The 22142-nt window shown below is 39.6% G+C and overlaps 2 protein-coding genes across 5 annotated transcripts in view; one reads left to right on the top strand and one right to left on the bottom strand.

Annotated features, from left to right (window-relative positions):
- ANGPT2 (angiopoietin 2) overlaps positions 1-5086 on the bottom strand; it is a 44108-nt gene extending 39022 nt beyond the window's left edge. For 2 of the 4 annotated variants that reach the window (XM_031611215.2, XM_090136295.1), the window contains exon 1: positions 4368-5078. In XM_031611215.2, coding sequence (XP_031467075.2) covers positions 4368-4646 — 279 coding nt within the window. In that variant the 5' untranslated portion in view covers positions 4647-5078. Of the gene's footprint in view, positions 1-4367 lie in introns of all 4 variants that reach the window. The other 2 variants (XM_090136294.1, XM_031611214.2) reach the window with 2 other exon arrangements.
- MCPH1 (microcephalin 1) overlaps positions 1-22142 on the top strand; it is a 122018-nt gene that overhangs the window by 83385 nt on the left and 16491 nt on the right. The window lies entirely within an intron of this gene.

The following is a 22142-nucleotide window of genomic DNA, read 5'->3' as shown; positions in this document are numbered from 1 at the left end:
CAGCCAAAGGTGATTACTTTGCGATCATATTGATAGCAAACAGAGCACGTGAAAATCTACTGTGAATGCTAATAAGAGACTGGTTCAGTAAAACAAGCATCTGTCTACCATATTTTTTTCTAATCACATCTTGAACATGATGAGCTCTCAAGTTCCATTTTTTTCTTGTAGACCTACACACGAAAATCTCTGCTCCTCTTCATGGGTTTCGTACAGTCTCATACCTGTTTCATCAGTTTGGTACTTGTGGAATGACACAGAAACAATCTTTACATCAGTTTTTAAACACACGCAAGAATAATTTCAAATCTTTTCACAAGAATTTACCTACAGGAGATGCAACAGTAGACTGCAGAGTCAGATCACCTAAAGTAGCTTGGAAACTTCATCCGATAATTTGTACTATTCTCAAATTAAAACGGTATTTTCTTTTTTGGTCATGCCAGTATTCTTTTGCTTAGCAAATACATAGTTGATATACAGAAACAAGCACTTTTCACATGTAAGTGAAAACAGATGCATCACTTAAGAAAGGAATGCAGCCCTTGATTCGGAGTCAGAAACATCTCTTGCGTATTTCAAAATCCAGTGCTTTACATATATTTGTCCTTATCTATTGCATGCAGATGTTTTTAGATGATGCATGTCAGAATATCTTTTTTATATTTGAGATATGCACTTCTGTACAAGTACTGCAATAATTATAACCATTCATTGGTACTTATTCATAAAATATTATACATATATATTCCCACACATCTTAAAATGTCAGAATATGTTTTCCCTAGAGAAGAAATATGTTTCAAAATGACAAAGAGTTTCTAGCTTCCAGGGTAAGAAAAAGCAAAGATAAGTTCAGAGTACCCAAAGATACTGAATCTCTGTCAGCAACATATTCCCCTTCTAGGATGGTTCACAGTAAAATTCTAGTTTTAGGTTTAATGCTGACTCCTGGCACAGATTTTAGTTTTCTAGTCTTTTGACTTGCTTATATACTAAAAAATAAATTCCCTTCATCCCATGTGCTATTATCAGTTTCATCATAAATTGTTTTTGACTATTTCTAAAAGGAAAGAAAAGATATGACCCACTTCTTTTATGCTATTGCTTTGGACAGAGTCCAACATCCTCCTGATCTAGTTTATGTACTGAGAAGTAAATTCGAGTGAGCATTAGGTTATTTCAGTGCCCTAATACCTGAAAAAACACAGTGCATTCAGTAGAACTGTCATGTTCCAAATGATTAAACTGCCATTATTTTGGATAGAGATTGGTTTAATTGTGGACCTTATGGGAATCGTCCGTCTTCTGGGAATATTTGAAAACCCAGTGTTATATATAAAGAAGTTCTCAAGGATGATGCCCAGTGTACTGACTACACTTAAAACTTTCAGTCTTGTATCTCATCTATATCTGTATCTCGAACTCCTACCCCCTCAAATTGAAAATCTTACACTTGTAGTACATAAATTGATCCCCAAGTAGGAAAGGTCATAGAAGAAAGTTCATTTCAGGTATGTTATTGCACAGTTGATCTAGGGTTTTGCCCTTTGCTCTACAGCATCACTTACTGGATTACTGCTAAACACTGGATTAGGGGGAATAGTGGTTTGTCCTGGTATGTCATCTGAACCCTTAAGCATAATCTACTTTTGAAAAGACATTCCACTTATATGTATGGTATGTACAGCGCTGGCATAAGGCATTAAAGCAGTATGGACAAAAAAAAAAAAAAGGGGGGGGTTTCATGAAGCAGCAGCCAATTTAATTGGTAGCAATGGCAGAACAAAGTCTTCTGCTCTGTATGCAGGACTAGAGCAGGAAAGAACCTGACCCTACATAACAAATTTTCTTCCCATTGTGTTTGTCCATTAACCAGATAAAGCGCACACTTCCCATGCTGTTCCATTCATACAGCCTACTGTTCATTCAGAAACATAATGTTTCCTTTAGTTGATGGATTAAAGGCAGGACGGGGGAGGGAGGAGTGTAAAAATGTTTTGGGATGTGCAGGACTTCAGGAACAGCTTTGAAAAGTTGATCCGCACTAAAAGTGTGGCATGTATTTTTCTTAACTTCAAAAGAAAACAGGTGGTGCTGCCTCTCCAGTGAGCAAAACTAGCCTTTTTTTTTTTTTTTTTTTTTTTCAAAAGCAAAACCTAGAGCAGCTTCCGTGCAATTGCTAAGGCATTAATGTCAGGTTCTTTTAAAATTAATTTTATATTATAGTTTTAACACAATACAAATCTATGTGAACTTAAAGATTCTGTTGTTACATTTTGGTAACTTGAAATATGAACCTAGGAATGTGTATTGGTGATCTTAAAAAATAAAAGCACTAAGACATCAAGCGAACTAAGTAAGCAACTTTAAAGGTTATTGTTTGCTTTTCATCTTCACTTGGCAGACCAGGTGTCACCAGCAAAGCAAATCTGAGGAAAGGCAACTTTTGTTGGAGTCTCTTTGTGAACAAAACAGATGACATAGAGAGCAGGTGTTAAAATAGTGAAAAAGGCAAACAGTGCTGATTTTACAGGATGTTTAGCTGTGGAACAGCTAGAAAAAAAAAAAAAATCAGTCTGTTCTACAGCATCTTACTTGGAAATCTGTGCTCAACTAAAAGAAACTCTTCTCTGCCTTGTAAAACAGAATCTGTCTTTTGATCCCCTAAAGAATTGGTTGGAGGCACTTATCCTATTCCTCTTGTAGCTGACTTCCCAGAGGGTGACAGGAAAAGCGCAGTTTTTACTAAATAAGGATGCTGGAATTTGCTGGCTGCTTTCTGTTTACCTGATGTCACTTATGATACTGTTTTCCTACTTAAGTGGCATTTAGCAGAGGAGCACCGTGTGTGATTTTGTTGTTTATGCTGGGAAGCTGCTTACCAGCTGGGTAGATGAGGCTGTGTTACTTTGTGAGGTTTTCATCCTGCACTGCACATCTGGTAATGTCGGTCTAACATTACAATAGCGAGTGTTGTAAATTAATAAATAGAAAGGTAAGTCCATATGTGGAGAGAAGTAAGTTTGCCTGTGACATTAAAAGAAAAATAAGGCTACTGACATTGCTAGCTTTCCCAAATGTACGGGTTTACGCATCCTGAGCCCATGAAGACAGACTTAGATGCACACTTTGAGTGTGTGCATTTTGAATTTAAGCTTTTGTGCTTGTTTTCAGATAGATAAACACAATGCACTTTCTGCTTTGAAGAGGCTTCTGCTCTTCACGCAAACTCACTAGCAAGTTTCTTTGATTCTGTCACGCTAGTTCTGTAATGCTGTAACTAATGAGTTAAGGCAACCCCAGTGCAAAATTATGTTATAATGATGTGACTATAAAATGAAAAAGGGACTGCTTACTACAGAGAATTCTGAATTCTCTCCATTTTTGCAACATTTCTTTAATAAACAAACCCATAGGGCATCGTTCTACAATCACTGTGTCAAATTCTCAGTTAAGTCCTTGGCATGTTTACTGCTTGGCAGATGGGCATAAGCATAGAACTGTACATTTGTGATGCAATTAAACTGTACTGTCACTCTGTTCCAGGTGGCAGTGAGATACACTGAGCTGTCACATCTAGAATCGAGTTCCTGTAAAAATGTGGCTCGGTGGTCAAGTTTATTCTCCAGTCACATTAAGAATGGATGCAGCATAATGTTTTCCAGCTGTTTCTGGTATAATTTCATAAAAGTTGTCATTTGGGCAATAAGTCCTTTAGTTCCAATAGAGTGGCACTAAAAGAAGCTATGTGGCATCTGAAACACCTTGGGCCAAGTGTGTTTTTCCTTGAATATTTGTATGTCTGAGTGGAAATGTTACAGGATGTGAAGGATATCCGCCAGTGAACTTTCTTGCAATCCCATCACTTCAGCAGGCTAACCTCAAGGCAAGCCAGACTGGCATTCCTCACGTGGAGCTACACTTATCCCTGTGGTTTTACCTACTCACTTTTCTGCCTACAAATTCTGAGATCACGTTTCAGTTTATTTTTTTTTATCATGCCTCAGATAACGGCACGTTCTATATTGTTTAAACAGAGATAGAACAGCCCGTGCTGGTTAATTATACACTCTGAGCTGCTGCTCTCATGTCAGAGCCTTCAGACGTGCTTGCTGCCCACCCGTGCCATGACTGGTTGTCCAAAAGGCACGAATGTAACAGCAAACCCTGCAGAACTGTTCCTTGCTGAGCTAGAAAGTTAACTTCTCAGACTTGAGACAACTCGTGGATAGACAAGCAGGTCAGAAACCTAGCACAGAGCACATACTGTGTGAAATTAGGGATGTTGGATGGGAAGAAGCCCATCACGACATAGCTAGGGAGATACGGCAAACCCGATTCGTAGGACAGAAACGTTATCCCACCTTCAGGAGCCACTGGGTGTTGTTCTCCATGATGTTCTCCAGCAGCTGCAGCCTCTGCACGGAGTCGTCGTAGTCAAGCGGCGCGTCGCGCTGCACGGCGTTGGGCACGTAGGGCGGCCGGCAGCTGTCGGCCTCGGGCAGCAGGAAGGTGTAGCTGCACGGCCCGTGCTGGACCTGGTACTGCTTCTTGCCTGCCGGCTCCGCGCCCTTCCCGAAGGCGTTGTATCCCGCGGCGAGGACGATGCTGCAGCCCCACGTGAAGTAGACGCTCAGCCGCATCTTCCTGCCCGCGGAGGTCCCGGCCCGGAGCTCGGAGCTCAGCGCCCCGCGGCCATGCGCTGCGGGCGGCCCGCCCGGTGCCCACGGAGAGCCGGCCCGAGCTCCGCCGCCTTCCCACCCCCTGAACGCCTCCTCCCGCTCCGCCGCGTCCCGAGCTGCCGCCGGTGCTCGGCTCCCCCCGTTCCTTATATGATAAGTTGGTAGGGGAAGGCAGACATGCGGAGGGGCCGCCCCTCCCTCCCTCCCTCCGCGGGGGGGTCCATCGCCTCCGGGAGGACGCGCGGACGCGGGACGGCGGGGAGAGCCCCGGGGGGAGCGGGACCGCGGCGGATCCGAGGAACTTCCTGGGCACGGGCGGCCCCGCCGCCGCTCACCGGGCGCTGCTCCGAGCGGGCAGCGCTCCTCAGTGCGGTCACGGTGATGGGAAATGGTTCGCGCGCCCGTTTGTGCTTCTGGAAGGAACTTGGGGGGTTGTTTTTATTAACTCGCCGGACGAAGGTGTGATTTAGCTTGTGCTTAAGGCATGGTGTAGCTCGGCATTGTCCGGAGCGTGTGGCAGCGAACGGGGGCACGTCCTTGCGCAGGAAACAGGGGGTGAATTAAAAGTTTTCAGCCCAACACAGACTCCGTATGTCAGAGGATCTCTGACCCGAGTAGTCATTTATGTGCGTGGCTTTCAGGAGCTAAATGTTTTTAAGCTCATCCTTCTTTTTAATTGGTTTTTATCGATTTGAATTGGCTGTGTCTCATAGCGATAACATCGACGTGAGCTGCAAATCCAGCCTCACACAGCCACCAGCACCAAGGCACTGCCTGCACTGAGGGGCGGTTCCTGCCCTCCCAAGTGGGAAACACCTGGAAAAGGTGAGGGAACATCTCAGAGAGGAGATGGAAGCTTGGCTGTACAAAAGGGTTGTAAAAAGGAGCTTTGCCCTCCTCCGCACTCCCATGATCTCTGCCATGAGAAATGACCCCACAAAAGCAGAACACTACCTCACCAGCCCCTGGGAAAGAGCTGCGTGCACTGAAATGTCGGAGGAGTTTCCTTTCCCTCTTGTTGGCTTCTAGAAAGCAGCACTACAGAGCGCTGATTCCTGGAGAGAAACCGCCCCGCTGCTCTGCTCGGCTGGGGACTACAGGCTGTAGGTTTCTCACAGTTAAAATAAGGGGAATGCCATGCTCGTCCAACCAGCATGGATCAGATGCCAAAGTTTCAGTGGTAGACGGAAGATCCCAGTGTGCCTCACCACCATCTCTTGGGACAGACCATCTTACACAGCTTGCTATGTCTAACATAGCACGTTAATGTAGTTTTACTCTTTATATCGTGAAAACTGTGTTCAGGGGTTGACGAAAATGATTTTAACAGCTAACTGCATTTGCTTACCCTATCAAAAGTGGTTGAGATTTCTTTACATAATGCTTTGGTACTTCTGGAAAGGGCAGTCTCTGGAATTCCATTCTGGAGACTCCCAGGAAGGTTGGAGTTCTGTTAGGACTGTGAGCTGTGCAGTGTTCATCTGCCAACCTTCATCCTTCCAGGCAGTTTACATGGAGGAAAGTGTTCAGAGTTTGAGATACAGTCAAGAATATTTTGTACAAAATAAACATATTTGTAGAGTTTGGCGTGAAAATGATGTATTTCCCATCCATTCAAGTTTCTGTGGTGATAGCAAAGTATATTAATGCGACAGCTACCTGCATTGCTACTGAAGTTTTGGTACCTTTCTGCATAGTGCAGATATATTTTGTTTTCTTTGCAGTAATTGAAAGTTTTGAAAGAATGTTTAATGTCATGTGCATAGCAGTTTACTGCAGTGCAATTGAGAAACCTGCTATTATGCCACATGGATTAGATTTATACGCTGTGTAGGATTTCTAGATATCTAGCCAGACATTCAAATTCATTATTTGATTTGATTGCTTTTTTTTCTGAAGTTAAAAAGAGAGTTTCCTGTTGGCTTGTATATAACTGTCCTTAAATTGTCTGTTCCCTCTTCTGTTCTTCTCAAAGCTAGCCTAAGGAATATGGGGCTCCCACAAGAGCAGTGCTGAAAATCAGCATGTTGCAGCCCTGAAAGCATCTTCTTGATGAGGAGAACTGGGAGATGCTCTTAACTGTTCTGCTTATATTTTCATGGGTTCTTTAGTCCCTTCGTGAGATAGAAAAGGAAAACATGAGGCTGACCAGAATAGTCTGTTAGATGATTTCTTTTTAATTATTATGCTTCTACTCAAGAGACTGTACACATATAAAAGATGAGATTTAAGGGATACTGAGAAATTGTCAGAGAGGCTTGATTACACCAGCAGTTCAGGGATCTCAGTTGAGCTTATCACCCATATGTCACACTGGCAGGTCACATCACCAGCCTGATCCTGCAGCTCGGCTTTGCTGGATTTTTGAGGAGAGATTGGAGAGATTCTGAAGGTTTGATGTGGGGCCTACTTTCCTTTAGGAAAACCAGTACATGACTCTGGGAGGCCTCTGACCAGTACCACAGTGGGGAACAGTGGGGAGCTTGGAGGCTGCTTGGCCACGCTGCTGTATCTCCGACCTCCACTAGGGAGAACTGTGGTTGTATGAATACTGGGAGGAGAAATCAGTTCACCTTTTACAGTTTTTTTTGTTGTTGTTGCTGTTGTTGTTTTGAATGAATGAATGGGTGGCCAATTGCTGTGGCAGCTGTCTGCAGCTCAGGGAGAAAGTGCAGGTATCATTGTGCAGGAGGCAACAAATGCCAGGTGGCGGACCGTACCAGCAGAGCAGGAACCACCAGTTCTCTGTGCTCCTCACCCACATCTTGAGTAGCACCCTGGGGGTCACCCTGCTCACGTTTCCCTGACCTTTCCTTAGTAATTCCTGGCTATGGTGGCAGTAACTGAAGGGAGAGGGAGAGTTTTGCTATTTCCCCATCTGGGTCTGATGGACTCATATTACTCTAATGAAGAATTCTTTCCCACCACCCAGGAACGTTAGTGAGCATTCACCTTGCCAACGGGATAAATATACATCCCTTTAACCCATCACTACGGGAGAGTGCTGCATTCAGGGCATCTTTTGGAGCATTTGTTTGTGATCCTTCACCCTTCCCATCCCCTCGGGAGCAGCTTTCCCAGCTGTGGAGGAGGAAGTGGTCTTCTCTGCCTCTCTGGAGAATGGAAGCCAGGCAGAGTTCAGGGGGAAAGAAAGTAGTAACAGCTAAATTTGGAAATCTGGTGTGAAAAGTAAGGCCAGTTAAATACATTTTTGTCCTTGAAAACTGGGGAGGAGGAAGGAAGATGCCTGAATGCAGCCTTTCTACTGAGCCTCAGAGGCATAACAAGTATTCTACAGGGCAGGGCTTGTTCCAGAAAAGCTGAATGACAGAGATCTGACTCCTTCCAGTTACGAGGTGTTGCAGTTCATTCTTAGACACACTGAAGTAGGAAGGAACGTAGATAATTTGGCATGGAATCTTATATATGCCAGTATGAGATTTAGTAAAAACTTATAATTTGGGCCAGTTGCTGCTTCTCAGTATTTTTATGTTCGTTGTTCTCATCTTTATCTGTACTGAGGGTATGGAGCGGAGTGTTTGCATTCATCATACATTCATCCTACAAAATGAAATACTGATGCTTAGTCTGGGATTTCCTGCTTGTGTTATAGCTGAGTGTATATAATATTTGACATAAAATAGCAAATAAGTGCTCAGTATATTTAAAGTACAAATTAGAGCTTTCCCTTTTTAGAAAGATGATACTCGCTCTACAGAACTCACCTTATAAGAAGAGCTGAAATGTATATTTTGTCAAAACTAAACATGTAGAACGTTTCACCAGATGTGCTTTAGGCAATTTCCTTTCCTGGGAAACAGCAAATTCCCTTACTCAGCCAATCCTGGTTTTATTCCATGCTGCGCACGACTAAGCTGCTTGGAGAGAGATGCCTGGATACCACTAACATTATCTTTCCAATTATCATTTACTTACAGCTGCGCAGCTTCTGTTTGACAGGCAAATGCAGAGATCTTGTGAGACCTCCGATAGCAAAGGAAGTATTAGATTTTTCTGAGGAAATATCAGAAAATGTTTACTTTAGTCTATATCTGCGGACTTTGCCACCTAAAACACCAGAAGTGTTGATTTAGTAGATAAGCAAGTTCTCATTTCAGCAATTTTCATGTTTTAACAAGGGAAAAATAGTAACAAAATAAGAACAAAATAAAGGCACAACAACGAGAACAAGTCGTTTTTGGTGTCACATACTTACAGGGATGCTTTATCTACATGTGAAGCCAAAAGCTACAGTGCGTGGAAGTGGACCTGCAAAATCAGGTCTGAGGTGAAACATTTTCTGCAGCTTGGAATAAATCAATAAAGTATTTTATATATTGCTGTTTTTTACATTCCTCACATTTTGACACTTAATATTAAATCCTCACCTTTGGTTCCTGGTACTTTCATTTTAGTTTATGGTACTTCCATTGGCTGGCTTCAAAATATTTTCTTTCGCTGGGAGTATTTTAACATATTTCTCAGGAACAAATGTCAGCAAGGATAAGACTTTTGAACTCGTAACTTAAAAAACAGGGAACGGGATCTTGAACCCTAGTAGAATTTTAGTCTGCTAAAAATCTTATCTGTTTTGAGATCTTAAACGCTTTGAAAGAGAGAAGTGCCAGATTATTATGTTTTCCATGAAGCCAAAACAAATTGCTTTCATCAAGACCCATAATTCAGTTCTTTAGTGCTTCTAAACTTAACGGCTGTATCTTACCAATCTTTCCTCCTCTCCCCTATTTTCCTTTCTATTCTATCAGAACTTCTGCACTGCTCTCTCATTACATCTTTAGCAAACTCTCAGGATTCCACTCACTTCTGCAGCTGCTGCTTATTTCTATTCATACCCAACATCCCTTGTAACATCTTGTGAACTCACAGTCATCTCTACGTTCTGTCTCCAGTGTTTCTTCACGTCTCCTCTGAGTGCCTGTCCTTATGAAGGGAGGTCATTTATGCACTAATTCTCTCACTGTACTTTTACTGAAGGGACAGAAGGTCAATAGTCTTACCACTGAAAAGTTCCGTTGTCACCCTGCCTCAGTGACTCAGTCTCCTTGTTCCCATCTTGCCTTGTAACATCCAATCCATCATTGCAGTACACAATATTTTTCCTAGATGACACATCACTAGTTGAAGCATAAAGTGGCCAAAAGTAGACTTTGGTTTTTCCCTTGGAAATGCTTGTTTGCAAGCCACATGTTCTCTTTTGCAGCCGATGCTGCCAACATCCTTTCTTTAAATCTACAATCTGCAGGTTATCTTGATATCCCTTTCTTACTTGGTATTTTATTCTCTCCATTTTTTGATGCTATGCTTTCAGTAGTGTCTCTGAAATTCTTATTCTGACCTTCATCATCAATGCATTGAATTTTATACCATATTCTGTCTGGCTCCTCAACATTTGAAATATTGAAATAAGCTACTTACGAAGCTTATTATATTAGTTCTGCTTCTTTTAGTAAATTACGCTAAATATTATTTTCATAATAGTTAATAGACAACTGTCAGAGCCTCACACAAGTGGACTTCTTTACTTGCCTCAAATTTCTTTTCATTTTTCGAGTCTCCAAATGCAGCATCTCCTCGGTACAATAGATCAGCTTCATTGCTTACTTAGCAGGCACTCAAGCAACTTCCTTGGACTGCCTTGGTTACACCTGCAATGTCTTTTCTCAGATAATCTGACATTAAATGTGACCGTATTTACCACCTGAATCTTTATTTTGATATTATGCTTTTGTTATGTAACATCTGCTCAGAACTTTTTGACTAAGATCACGTTAACATTAAAAGAAATTGTATCCTTAAATTTACACCTGTGCGTACATCTGTGCTTAGGATGCTGCAGATGCCACCACACCTATAATATGTTTGGTGTTAGATTGGAACCTTGTGGTATCACCTCTTGAGCAACAACAATAACATGGAATTATGTTTTGTGGGGTTTTTTTAATTCCTGTCCTTATTGCTTCCACATTACAAAGCTGCAAAATACTTCTTAATTATTACTTTTTAATTAGTTTCATCCTGATTTTCTTAATCAATCCAAAATTTCAAGAAACATCTGAAGTAGAACATGCAGATATCTGCACAACTGTAATCTGTGCACAAAGTCTGTGCAGATATCAAAGAAGATTTTCACAGCGCGCTACAGAAGTTCCTATTGATAGCACAGATGGTAGTTTTTCATACTGTGAGCATTTTTTAATAATGACTGTTATTTTAATCTTTAAAAGATGAATCACCCACATAGAGGAGTAGGAAGTGAGTCCCATGATTATGACAAATAGTTGCTATACGTCCTTCCTCCTTAACATTTTTATATTGTTTGGCTAGAGTGCCCTAAAGGCTTTGTGCATTCTCTTCAGAGTTATGTGATGACAGCACATTGTGGCTGGTAACAGGTGTAATTACATCTTGAATTCGAACAGCACGAGTACAAAATGAACGTGGAATTACCGTAGTGTTAAGGATCTCACAACTGGGCTGCTGAATATCTGTGACAGCTGTAAGTGCTGTACCTCGTCTCTCCCCCATGGTGGGGGAAGTGTAATACAGCACTTGTTTAAACAGGTTGCCATCCGTTTGAAACCAAATGGAACAACTTGCATGCCAATGTGTAGAAAGTGCTTCTAGTGAGCCCTTTAAAATCAGTAACCGCTTCTGCAGCACCACGTGCATTTGCTCTGCATTATACCTGAAAAAGATGAAGAGATGTTCTCACCCTCTTTGCTCAGATGTTGTCTACATGCTGCTTTGAAGACAGACTTAAAGTTTTTTGTATTTGGACCATTTAAAGCCAGAATCCTTATGCAAGGCTTTCACTTCTGTTGTGCTATGCGAGTGTTGGATAATGCTCATGTGAAAAAGCTCTGAAAGAATCCAGAAGGCTTTTGGAAAATGAGAAATCTGCCTCACCAGCGTCTCAAAGAAAAATGTATATGCAGTTTGTTTAAAGAAATGCACTCTAAAAGTGTCCATGCAGCTGATGGTAATCTGGCCTTCAAAATACCCCCAGTCCTTGTGATTTAAACCTTTCCCCTGTAAAGAATCCTTCAGGTTAGTAGAAGGTTCCCACCTCTGCTAGCAGCACACTCCATTGATAATAACAGCATGTCATGCTTCCAGAGAGCACATCCAAGTTCAGATTCTGAATTCAAAGATAAACTGATGTCAAAGAGAGAATGAAAAGGAAGTGAGAAACCGTATAAGAGGAATAAACAAAGTTTTCACAGACAGAGAGGACATTTATGGCAACAGTAAGGTACCTAGTTCCTGACATCTGTTTCCCTCAAGAAAAAAATACAGTACATATGCTAACCTTTTTATGGAGAGTGCAAGAAAAATATTTGCAGCTTATTTTCATATATTCATATTTGTTGAACTGTATTGTGGACATGTAACGTGAAGAGGATAAAGGAACTGAAAACTGTTTTTGCACTCCATAAACATAAATCTTTGCTTTTTTCAGTGCTAATAAATGTAGTCCAGTAATAGTTCTCATAAGCAGTGCCTACCCTCTTGCTGATTCTACAGCACAAACTGGGAGTTCTTTTTATCATCCATCTCTCTGTTGTACAAGGAGAGGAAGGAACTCAGAGCATGCTGTTGATTTATTTTTTATTTTTGCACCAGAATTTGTGGTGGGACAGAGGAAAGACTACTGCGCACTGATACCAAGAGTAAGTCCCCTTTGAGATTAGGCAGCTTGCCTCCTTATGGCCACCTAGTGAAACTCCTCCTGCTGGTATTAACAGACGTACCTCACTGGCTGGGTAACAGTCTGCACTTTATCTCTGCAAATAAATCGTGTGCTGGAAAGATAATCCTCCATCTGCAGTGGAATGCGTACAGAAGATCAAATCTCTTTTGAGTATTCTGTTTTATCGCAATATAAACTAATTAGGAAGTCCTTTTACTTCACTTTATCTAAATCCAAATTATTAATGAGTAGTTTCACTACACAGAGAAAATTCAGAACTCTGAGAAGTCTTTATTTTGTCCCACTAGAGATACATGTAAATGAAATCCAGTGGCAGTCACTGGTGATGTCTGTGTTGACTGAATGTGAGTCCCCTCTCAGGCTAACTACAGCCAAACTCCAACATATATTTGCAGATATTGTCACTTCATTCAACATTCACTTTCTAACCTCAGGTAAAACATGAACATGGAAAGTTTTGTTTGTAGCTTTATTTCTCACTTGATTCTTAACTCAATGTCTTCAGTCATATCTGTGATCAAATTCTACTTTAAATAACCAGCATGCCTTCATCTTTAGGGTAACATTAGTGGTTTTTACTACTTCAGCTGTAGCGTGGGGGATGTTATCAATAGCAGTAGCCAGTGAATAGCATTTTTCTTAAATATAAAAAGCTTAAATCTGATCCATAAAATTAATAATCAGCTGATGTTATTCTACTAATTTCTGCATGCCTTTGCCTGTTTCTTACTCAATTTCCATTTCTAAGAAGTGTTAATAGAAGTGTTTACATTACATTTAAAATAATTACTAGATGATGGCCTGACAATTAAAATATCTCTTATATCAGTCGCCTTAGGACATTTTCTTTTTCTATCAGTGAAAATTATGTTCTTGTGGAAGATGTCAAGGTGGGATTCTTTGATTAAATATAAACATCAGATCACCCAAGGCTTCCTTGCAGTCAAAGGGATTTCTCTCTTCTGATCATAAGGAGACTTAAATAACGAGCTCAGATGAAAGCACCTGAGGTTAGCTGGAATTAATGACATGCAGTTCACTAGACATTACAAGAGCTGGCCTCGTGTTTATTATAAAAACCTCATTGCTGCAGACTGTGGGGAAGACAAGAGGCTTTTGCAAAACATTTTTCTACAAACAGTGATGAGAAATGAGTTTTACGTCACCCGATTTCTTGTATTTTGCCAAAATTTCCACTTTCACTTATTGAAGAAGTGATGGTTGCTTCAGTTTTGAAATGTGTCCCCAGTGTCTCAACATTTTCTTACAATTTTCAGACTATTATATCCCAACTTTTTTCTGTTGATTCTCATTTCTTTTACAGTGGATTCCCTTGGACTATGAATTGATTAAAAACCAGACCAACAGGAAATTCAATCTGAATTGGAACAAGCTGCCCAGGGAGGTGGTGCTGTCACCATCCCTGGAGGAGTTCAAGAAATATGGCACTGAGGGACATGGCTAGTGGTCATGATGGTGATGGTTGACAGTTGAAATAGATCTTAGTTGTCTGTCCAACCTTAATTTTTCTGTGATTCTATGATTGTAACTACGTTCTTCATCCTGAAGAGATCATTCCTTCACATTTTCCAAGGTTAAGAGCATCATACCTTTGATAAATGTCAGCTGCAGTGTTTAAACAGTGCCTGTTCTGGAACCCCCTTGCAAGGATGAAGAATGGCTAGCAAAGGACAGAGTTTTCAGCCAGCTGTGCATTATTCCAGGCAGGACTACAGTAAGCAGGGAAAAAGTTAGGATTTATGGCTTATGCTTTATTTTAATTTTATATTGAGTACAAATAAATATTTTCAGAGGCAAAGATCTATTAGTCTGCAGAAAAGCCTCTCATGAGAAGCAGTGGAATCCCCGTTGTGTGAGTAATTTAATATAGATGGGCAAAACACTGAAATATGTAAAGGAAAATCCAGTGCTGGCAGCAGTAAGAATTAGGTGACCTAATAAGCTTTTTCATCTCTAATTTTTCTCACTAAACCCCATCACTTGCCTGAAAGAAAGAAAAATATTTATGTTGGACCTCTATGTGAAAAGTGCTTATAGAAAAAAACTATCCTTCTCCAGATGACGAAAGTGTAATTAATATATTTGAAATAATTCTTGCATTTTCTCAGAGTTGTGAAATTAAAACTGTCAGTCACAAGTTAATATTAATGCCTGCAAACTGATAAGCACAGTTACTGCACTATTGCCAGCTGTTGGTTTAATACTGGAAACCACAGTAGTTTTAAATTTCATTACAATAGTGGAACAATTGCATTTTATATTATTAATCGTAGTGGTGAAATTTAGAAGAATATAGTTAATCCTATTACCAAAATCATGAGAGTGAGACTGTGTTTCATAGATTGTTTTTGCCCACAACAGAAGCTGCTTGGCTAATAGAAATTTACAACCAAATTATTCTCAGACATGTATTGCTTTATTGCTATTTTTGTTTTCACATTTTACAAAAAGTGCTTTTTTAAATGCTTACAGTAAATGATGTAAAAAATGTGCTCCATAGAGCTTATCAACATAACAATCTATAAAGTTAGGGTCAGACTGCTGATAGCTTTTAACTAATTTGAAACAGATTCTTTTCTGTCTTTTAAAACTTCTATTTTATTCTGTTTGAAGCAGGCTCCCTCGTATTCAGATATGTAACTCATCAGTCCTGCAGTACAATGGAGAAAAACTGCACTCACCCACATCTTACCTGAGCTTGCTGATGCACAATTTTAGTTTGTCGTACATCCAATAAACAGAAAAAGCACATACTTGTGAGACAGAGGTTTCAATAAACAGAGAGCCTGGGGGCTGAGAAAAAGGTGATGCTTCAAGGGCAAATTGTGGGCCTCCAATTTAGAAGGCCTTTCTAGTATCAGTCAGAAGCTTTTCCTGAGGTGTGTAGTGTGCACTGTGGTCAGGAGCTGCTCAAGTAGGCAGAATGTGGGTCTGGTCTCCATTACTGTAATTTGCAGATACCCTGTGTCTGCAGACAGAGGATGGCCCAAGGCTTTCAAAGCTGTTAATGACATGAACTGTGGCCAGGAACTATGTTTATTTGAAACAGAAGTGTATTTTAAAAGTAAGCCAGAATGTGTGAATCCTCAGCCATTTGCATGAAATTTTTTTTTTAAAGACACAGATTTGTCACCATACACTCACTGGACTAGTTAAACAACCGTCATTATTTCCAGGGAGTGTCACCTCTACCACTAGTTGAGATATTGGCTTTCATGGCTGGTCCAAATGAGAACCAGACTTTCTAGTAAATGGCACTTGATTCACTCATGAATTTCTCAATATTAATGAATTCATTAATAGTTCATTCAATAAATCCCATATCTTTGCTGGATTTTCCATGTCGGAATGAGACGTCTGTTTCCAGGAAATTAGATAGTAGATGGTATAGTAAGTATTGAGCCATATTACAGCTGGAGGATTAAACTACTGAAATGAATGGAAGACAAGCAGAAATGAAGATATTCAGGATCAGAAATAAAGGAAGAATGCTTTCTTATCTTAGAATTATAGAATTGTTTGAGTTGGAAGAGACCATTAAAGGTCATATAGTCCAACCTCCCCGTAATGAACAGGGACACCACAGTTAGATGAGGTTGCTCACAGCCCTGTCCAACCTGACCGTAATTGTCTGCAGGGACGGGACTTCCACCACCTCTCTGGGCAACCTGTTCCAGTGCCTTGCCACCCTTATTGTAAAAAGCTTTTATTATATCCATTCTAAATCTCCCCTTTTGGTTTGAAACCATTTTCCCTTGTCCTATCACAGCAGACCCTGTTAAAGAGTCTGTCCTCTTCTTTCTTACAGCCCCCCTTCAGATATTGAGAGGCTGCTATCAGGTCTCCCTGGACCCAGCCTCAGATATTTCTCTCCCCAAACTCCAAACCTCTTCAGGCTGAACAGCCCCAGCTCTCTCAGCCTGTCCTCATAGGAGAGGTGTTTCATTCCTTGGATCATTTTTGTGGCCCTCGTCTGGATGAGTTTACAAGGTCCATGTCTCTCCTGTACTGAGGGCTCCACATCTGGACTCAGTACTCCAGGCTTTATTGTGTAACAGAGATCCAGACCAGAGAACAGAACCAGAGAAATACATGAAATATAAATCCCACTGAGATTCTCACTGAAAGAGATGTAAATTTAAAATTGATGATGGAAAAGCCAACAATAGTTTACATATCTAGCTCTGAGTGTTTTTCGTTGTATCTAATCATACATATAATGCACATTCAGACCCTCTTTATTGGCATTTACTGTACCTAGTGGGAAGTAAGTCCTCTTAGTCAGCTAACTCCAAAACAACTGAGTACCTCTGAAACTTCAGATTAAACCGAAATTTGTTGCCCTGCCTATGTGAGCACAACGTGAACTACACTTATATTCATTGTAGTTACTGGTTTAACAAGAAAGCTTAGGTGAATAACAGTTGGTCAAACACACTGTAGTGGCTGCCAGTAGAAATTTTAATGTGCAAGTTGGTGCACAGGCAGTTTTTTCCAAGCAATTCAATTCACAATCGGCAGGAATCCTGAAAACCATTTACCCTTGTTTATCATATTTTCATTAAGAAATGAGTTACTACTTCTGCCATGGTCTCACTTTAAATAGTAATTCAAGGAGCATTTTATCAGGCCACTGCTTTCTGCAAGTCATATGCTGCTTCTCTGTCTAATATCGTGTTACTGTTATTCTACCTGCACTGTCAGTATCCATGGAACTCAGAATAATCCCTATATACATTTGTTTCACTGCTATAGACAAGAAAGAAAAGGACTTTCATATATTCAGGATGAGAATGCAAATTACTATTTTTATTTAATAAAGACAGATTGTTGAGCCTGGCACTAATTTTATCCTTTATTACCAATGAAGACATGAGAACTTGAAGTACATCCTGCTTCCATACCAGGGAAGTTGGCTCAAACTGGAAGGAGGAAGACATATCATAGTTTCTTTGTAGACTGTGTTCTTTAAATGTTAGTTTACAAAGACATTCTGAGTCAAAAGGCCAATTTTATCCAAGCAATGTTTTTTAAGACTTATTCATAAAAAACAGCTTGGATAAAGCAGGTTCAGAAACTTGTTATGCACCTAACGATTGCTCAGGAACCCACTTTGGGAATGCTGCCCACCTACCAGTGTGGCTTTCTTGGCTGCTGTACCTGTATGTGAGCACATGATCGTGTCCTGCAGCAACTTGCTTGTGACACACCAGCTAGGTGTACAAAGAGCTAGCTCTGTTTTGGCTGCATACCTAAACTTCTGCGATAAAAATAAGTGCCTGTAATTTCTTTTGGCCATATTCCAGTCCTTGGTTATGGCACCATGAACTTGCACATCTCAGTAATAGAATCCTGATGTCTTACTGCACTCCAGTAACAGAAACTCTTCACTGGTTATTTTGCTTGTAGTGTTAGTATATGCCACCAGTTTCCTCTCTGTGTTTGACTGATTTGAGCTAATGTGGAAATGAAAAATGATTAATGTGAAAGTTTTGCATAACAAAGGCCCTAAGTGTTGACAGGATGGCTGATTCCAAAACAGATTTTTCTCTGCATATAAACATAGTACATTTCATAAATTAAAACTGCAGGTTTTCTTTGCTTGCTTATTCTAAGTAAGACAACATGATCCTTAAAGGAGAAGAAACACAAGGATTTTCATAAACTTGTTTGAGAAATAAGTGTGATAACAATGCATCAGAAAAGTGAGGAAAATCTGAGCTAAGGAAGCTGGAATTGATGTATTAGAAAGAAGAGAATTCAACCCAGTGTTCTCTGTAGCCAATGTTCCCTGCTAGAAAGAAACTGAGTTTTATCTTGCTCTATTGATACAGTTTGAATAGATTTCTGCCGTGCTGTAATTGATCATATTCTACTTCTATGTTATTTTCTGATCAATGACTTTGTGCCTCTAGAAAATCAAGATTGGAGAAGTTCATGTCATTGCTTAAAAACAAAAGTTTTATTTTGGTCTTTTTTCCGTGGTAGCAAAAGCCTGGTTAAGGTTATGTGCCTTTGTCTATTTGTTCTCTTCTGGTGATGTTACAGTGTGATTGTGTTTGCCTGTATGATTCATTATAGGCATGCTGGCAGATGGTCACGTACACTTTGCAATAATGCTTGATACTAATAATAATCAGCTTTTAGCTTTTATATTTCTTCTATGGTAAACTGATAGTAATGCATGTTATCCTAATGCCTAGGATATGGTTGTTTTCAATCACTGCTGTCTAAATATATTATCCTTCAGTGAAGAGTGTATTTATTTATGCTCAACATTTCACGAATAGAAGCTAAATTACATGTATGGATGACAGTGACAGAAGAAGTAGTGTTCCATCTTTCTCGTAAGAACAAGGTGAAAGAGTAACCTTCTGAGGAGAGTGTATGCTAGAAAACTTCTCGGCTCTTTCATATGAATAATCTTCTGTTGTTTAAACCGTTGGAGCCCCACAGGGGCTATAGAGATAAAGCTGCAGAAATCCTGCTTTGTCTCACTTGATCCCCACACTTGTTATGGTAGAAGGAAATTGTTTATGTATGTTTTATTGCATAACAACAAATCAGGCTTATATGCAGTGTTTATCTGTAACGATCAAAATAATCAGTCCAAAATACTTTCCATTTACTTAAACGGTGAAATTAGAAAGCACTACTTCTACGTAGAGCAGTTAAATGTGTATAGCAAGTGACGTTGTTTTATAAGAGGAAAAATGTATTGAATTATCACTAAAATCTGAGACAGATATATTTAATCATTCTTGTAATACTGACAGTAACGTATTTCATCATAGTTCTAAGTGGAAGTGCCGAAGAAGCCGCAGTATGGTGGAACTTTGTGGGGACTATTTATAGCTGTCTTTGTGTTTGAAAAGGAAAATCTCTCATCTAGCAGTTTTAGTGGAGACAGCTGCTGAGATGCTCTTGGTGGTTTTTGTTTATCATAATGGTAGTACACTATATCCAGGCAGTAAAATCAGTTATAAATCTGACTCACGTACAGCAGCATGTCATGCAGTGGTTCCAGCAAAAATGAATCCTAGTAGTTTAGTTAAAGTTCCCTTACTTTTAACAAACTCCTTGCTCTGTTTCTTCATTTAGTCCTAAGTAAAAAGATGTATTACAACTCCACTCATGTTCAAAAGTCTATGATAATGAAGCACATGACAGTCTCTACAGTGTAGGATCATGGCCTACAGACCTGAAAAGGTATTTTTTTCTGAAAGAAATTCGGCAATAACATGACAAAGAAAGTCTTCTTCATCTCCTGAGAACAGTAGAAAAAATAGCTGATACTGCTTATCTTTTCAGAGTCCTATAAACAGATCTAAGGTGTGGTCTTAAATGCTGTGTTCTGTCCTCCTAAAACTGACGTTAAAACAATTCCCAGCTAATATGAAGAAAATACTATATGAATCCAATATATATGATGCCAATATATGAGTCCTGTTAGTTTTAGTTTCAAAGATATAAAAGTCATAATAGAGTGTTTTGATTCCTAACTTTCATACCTTTGCTTCAACCACATGAAAAAAAAAAATTATATCTGCTATAAAATTTAATCATAAGATAGTCGCAAAAATAAATTCTATCCTCAGATTTATTTTGTTTTTGATTTACTAGGGTTATGTGTATATGTATGCATATAGAGGCATACTTCTGTTCTTGTTCTTACTGTTTAGTGATTTATTACATGTTGATGAAATTCTGTTATAGGCCTTGGAGGCTTTTCCAAAGACAAGAAGTTCTACTGTTGTGTTTTTCTTACAATGATTTATGTCTTGTATATTGAAGTTATTTCCTATTTATCAGAACTATTTAAAAGATCATCTAAATTCATTTTTTTCAGATACTGTTATTAAATAATTGCCTGAAGAAGTTCCCAGAGGCTGTAATAAAAAAAAAAAAAAGTGCCTCACAATTAGAAAGGTGGAATTTCTTCATTGTTTTTTACTGGACATAAAACAGGACTCCGCATCCCAATGCATTGTACAAATCCAAAACAAAAGATAGCATCTGCCCCAAGAACCTTTTGATCTAAGGAAGAATATTTCCATCCTTTTTTTTCTGACCTGTCTGGAAGGTCACACTTTTTCCGTGTTCCATTCTACCAAATTTATTTGTGGCCCTGAAGCATTATTGACTTCATTTCGAGTTTAAGACTGGCAATAGTTGACATGAGAGACTTCTACCTGTGGAACTGATTCCAGGCTGACCTTACTCACAGAATCACAGAATTGCCAGGCGTTGCTACATGGCATGACTATTTTTAAAGCTACCGTACAGAGAGACGTTTAAGGGGAGTATGCCTGCCTGAGGGAGGGGATTTTTATGGGTAGTCTGAAAGAGGCTGAATTTTGTTGGCTGTTTTAAGAGTATCTGTTAATTAGTACCTTTTAAAGTAATGTGTTTTGGAGAATCCGGGGGAAACATGTAAAATTTTTAGTTAATACCAGCTTCGTGTAGTCAAAGGAAATAAACATTTAAGAGTCAATTTAAGAGGTACCTTGCAAGCATGTTAAAACTGAAAAACTTCAGATGTCTTCCAAATAGTTTTGCCTAACCTCAGACATTCCTATGTGATGGGAGATCATTTTCAAGTGCCCAAAAGAGCTGCAGTTTCAACACAAAGCAAGGTCAAGCACTTTATGTTTTATTGAGGAGTAGTCTTGAATTTTGGGTTTAGTCCAACATGAAGGAGGTAAACAACCATCTGTATGTTGATTAAAAAAAGTTTTGTGCTAAACTTTGTAATTTGAAATTATATGGCTGGGTCAGTTGTGGTTTAGAAGAAAAAATAAAAGGACAGCATAAACTAAAGTGCTGTTTGTCCCATTCCACTGAGTTTTCAGTGTGACTCAGCATAAGCTTATAAAACAAAATATGTGCTTTCTTAAAGCAGTGTAGTTCTGCTGTGTTCTGAACTTTGTTATGTGGATTGGGCCAGTTGCTGCTTACTCATGTAGGAGATACCTGGAAGAGATTAATTGGCGTGCATTCAGATAAAGCAGGCGAAGCATTCTGTCTTTTCTGGAGGTTGATGAAATCATTTGTCAAATTTAGGATTTTTTTTCAGGATTAACTGGACTATTCTAGCTTCGTGCTGTCTTTGAAGATATTTGAGATGTAGTGTGGGCTAATTCTCTTATCAGAGGTCTTTATCACCTTCTACTGGATTCAACCATTTACAGGGCATGCTCTTTCTGCAGCATTCCAGATTTGTCTGTCACACAGCTCTATAGGGTGATTGTTGCTTCTACTGCATCTGCCTGGCAATTTACCTGACTTATTAGTAAAAGAGGCAGTGCTCTTCATGAAGATATAGAGTGCACATGCACACATTGTAGGAACAGTTAATTTATTTGTCCAAAATTGAATGAGTCTAATCATATATCTCCTGGCATAATGTCATTTTTAAAATTTGAACTTCTGTCTTGGTGAGTCAGCACTTCCAGTTCCAAGGTTAAATAAATTTAGAATAGTAAACACGTATGTTGCATTATGTAGGCTATATTGTACTTAGCCAGACATTTTGTTGTGTTTGCAGGTATGCTCTTTAACTTTTTCTGTGGAAGTTGTCTTTCTTGTGGCAATTGCAAATCAAGAAGGAGACCTTTGATCTGTAATCTAAACATTAGCAAAAACTGGTAATTGAGGAAAGAGAGCATTGTAAAGGGTTTTTATAGCTCTGATCTTACAGATCA

The sequence above is a fragment of the Phasianus colchicus genome, chromosome 2 (assembly GCF_987193195.1).
Source record: "Phasianus colchicus chromosome 2, bPhaCol1.hap1.1, whole genome shotgun sequence".
NCBI classification, from domain to species: domain Eukaryota; kingdom Metazoa; phylum Chordata; class Aves; order Galliformes; family Phasianidae; genus Phasianus; species Phasianus colchicus.
This window is presented reverse-complemented; position numbering and strand designations above follow the sequence as displayed.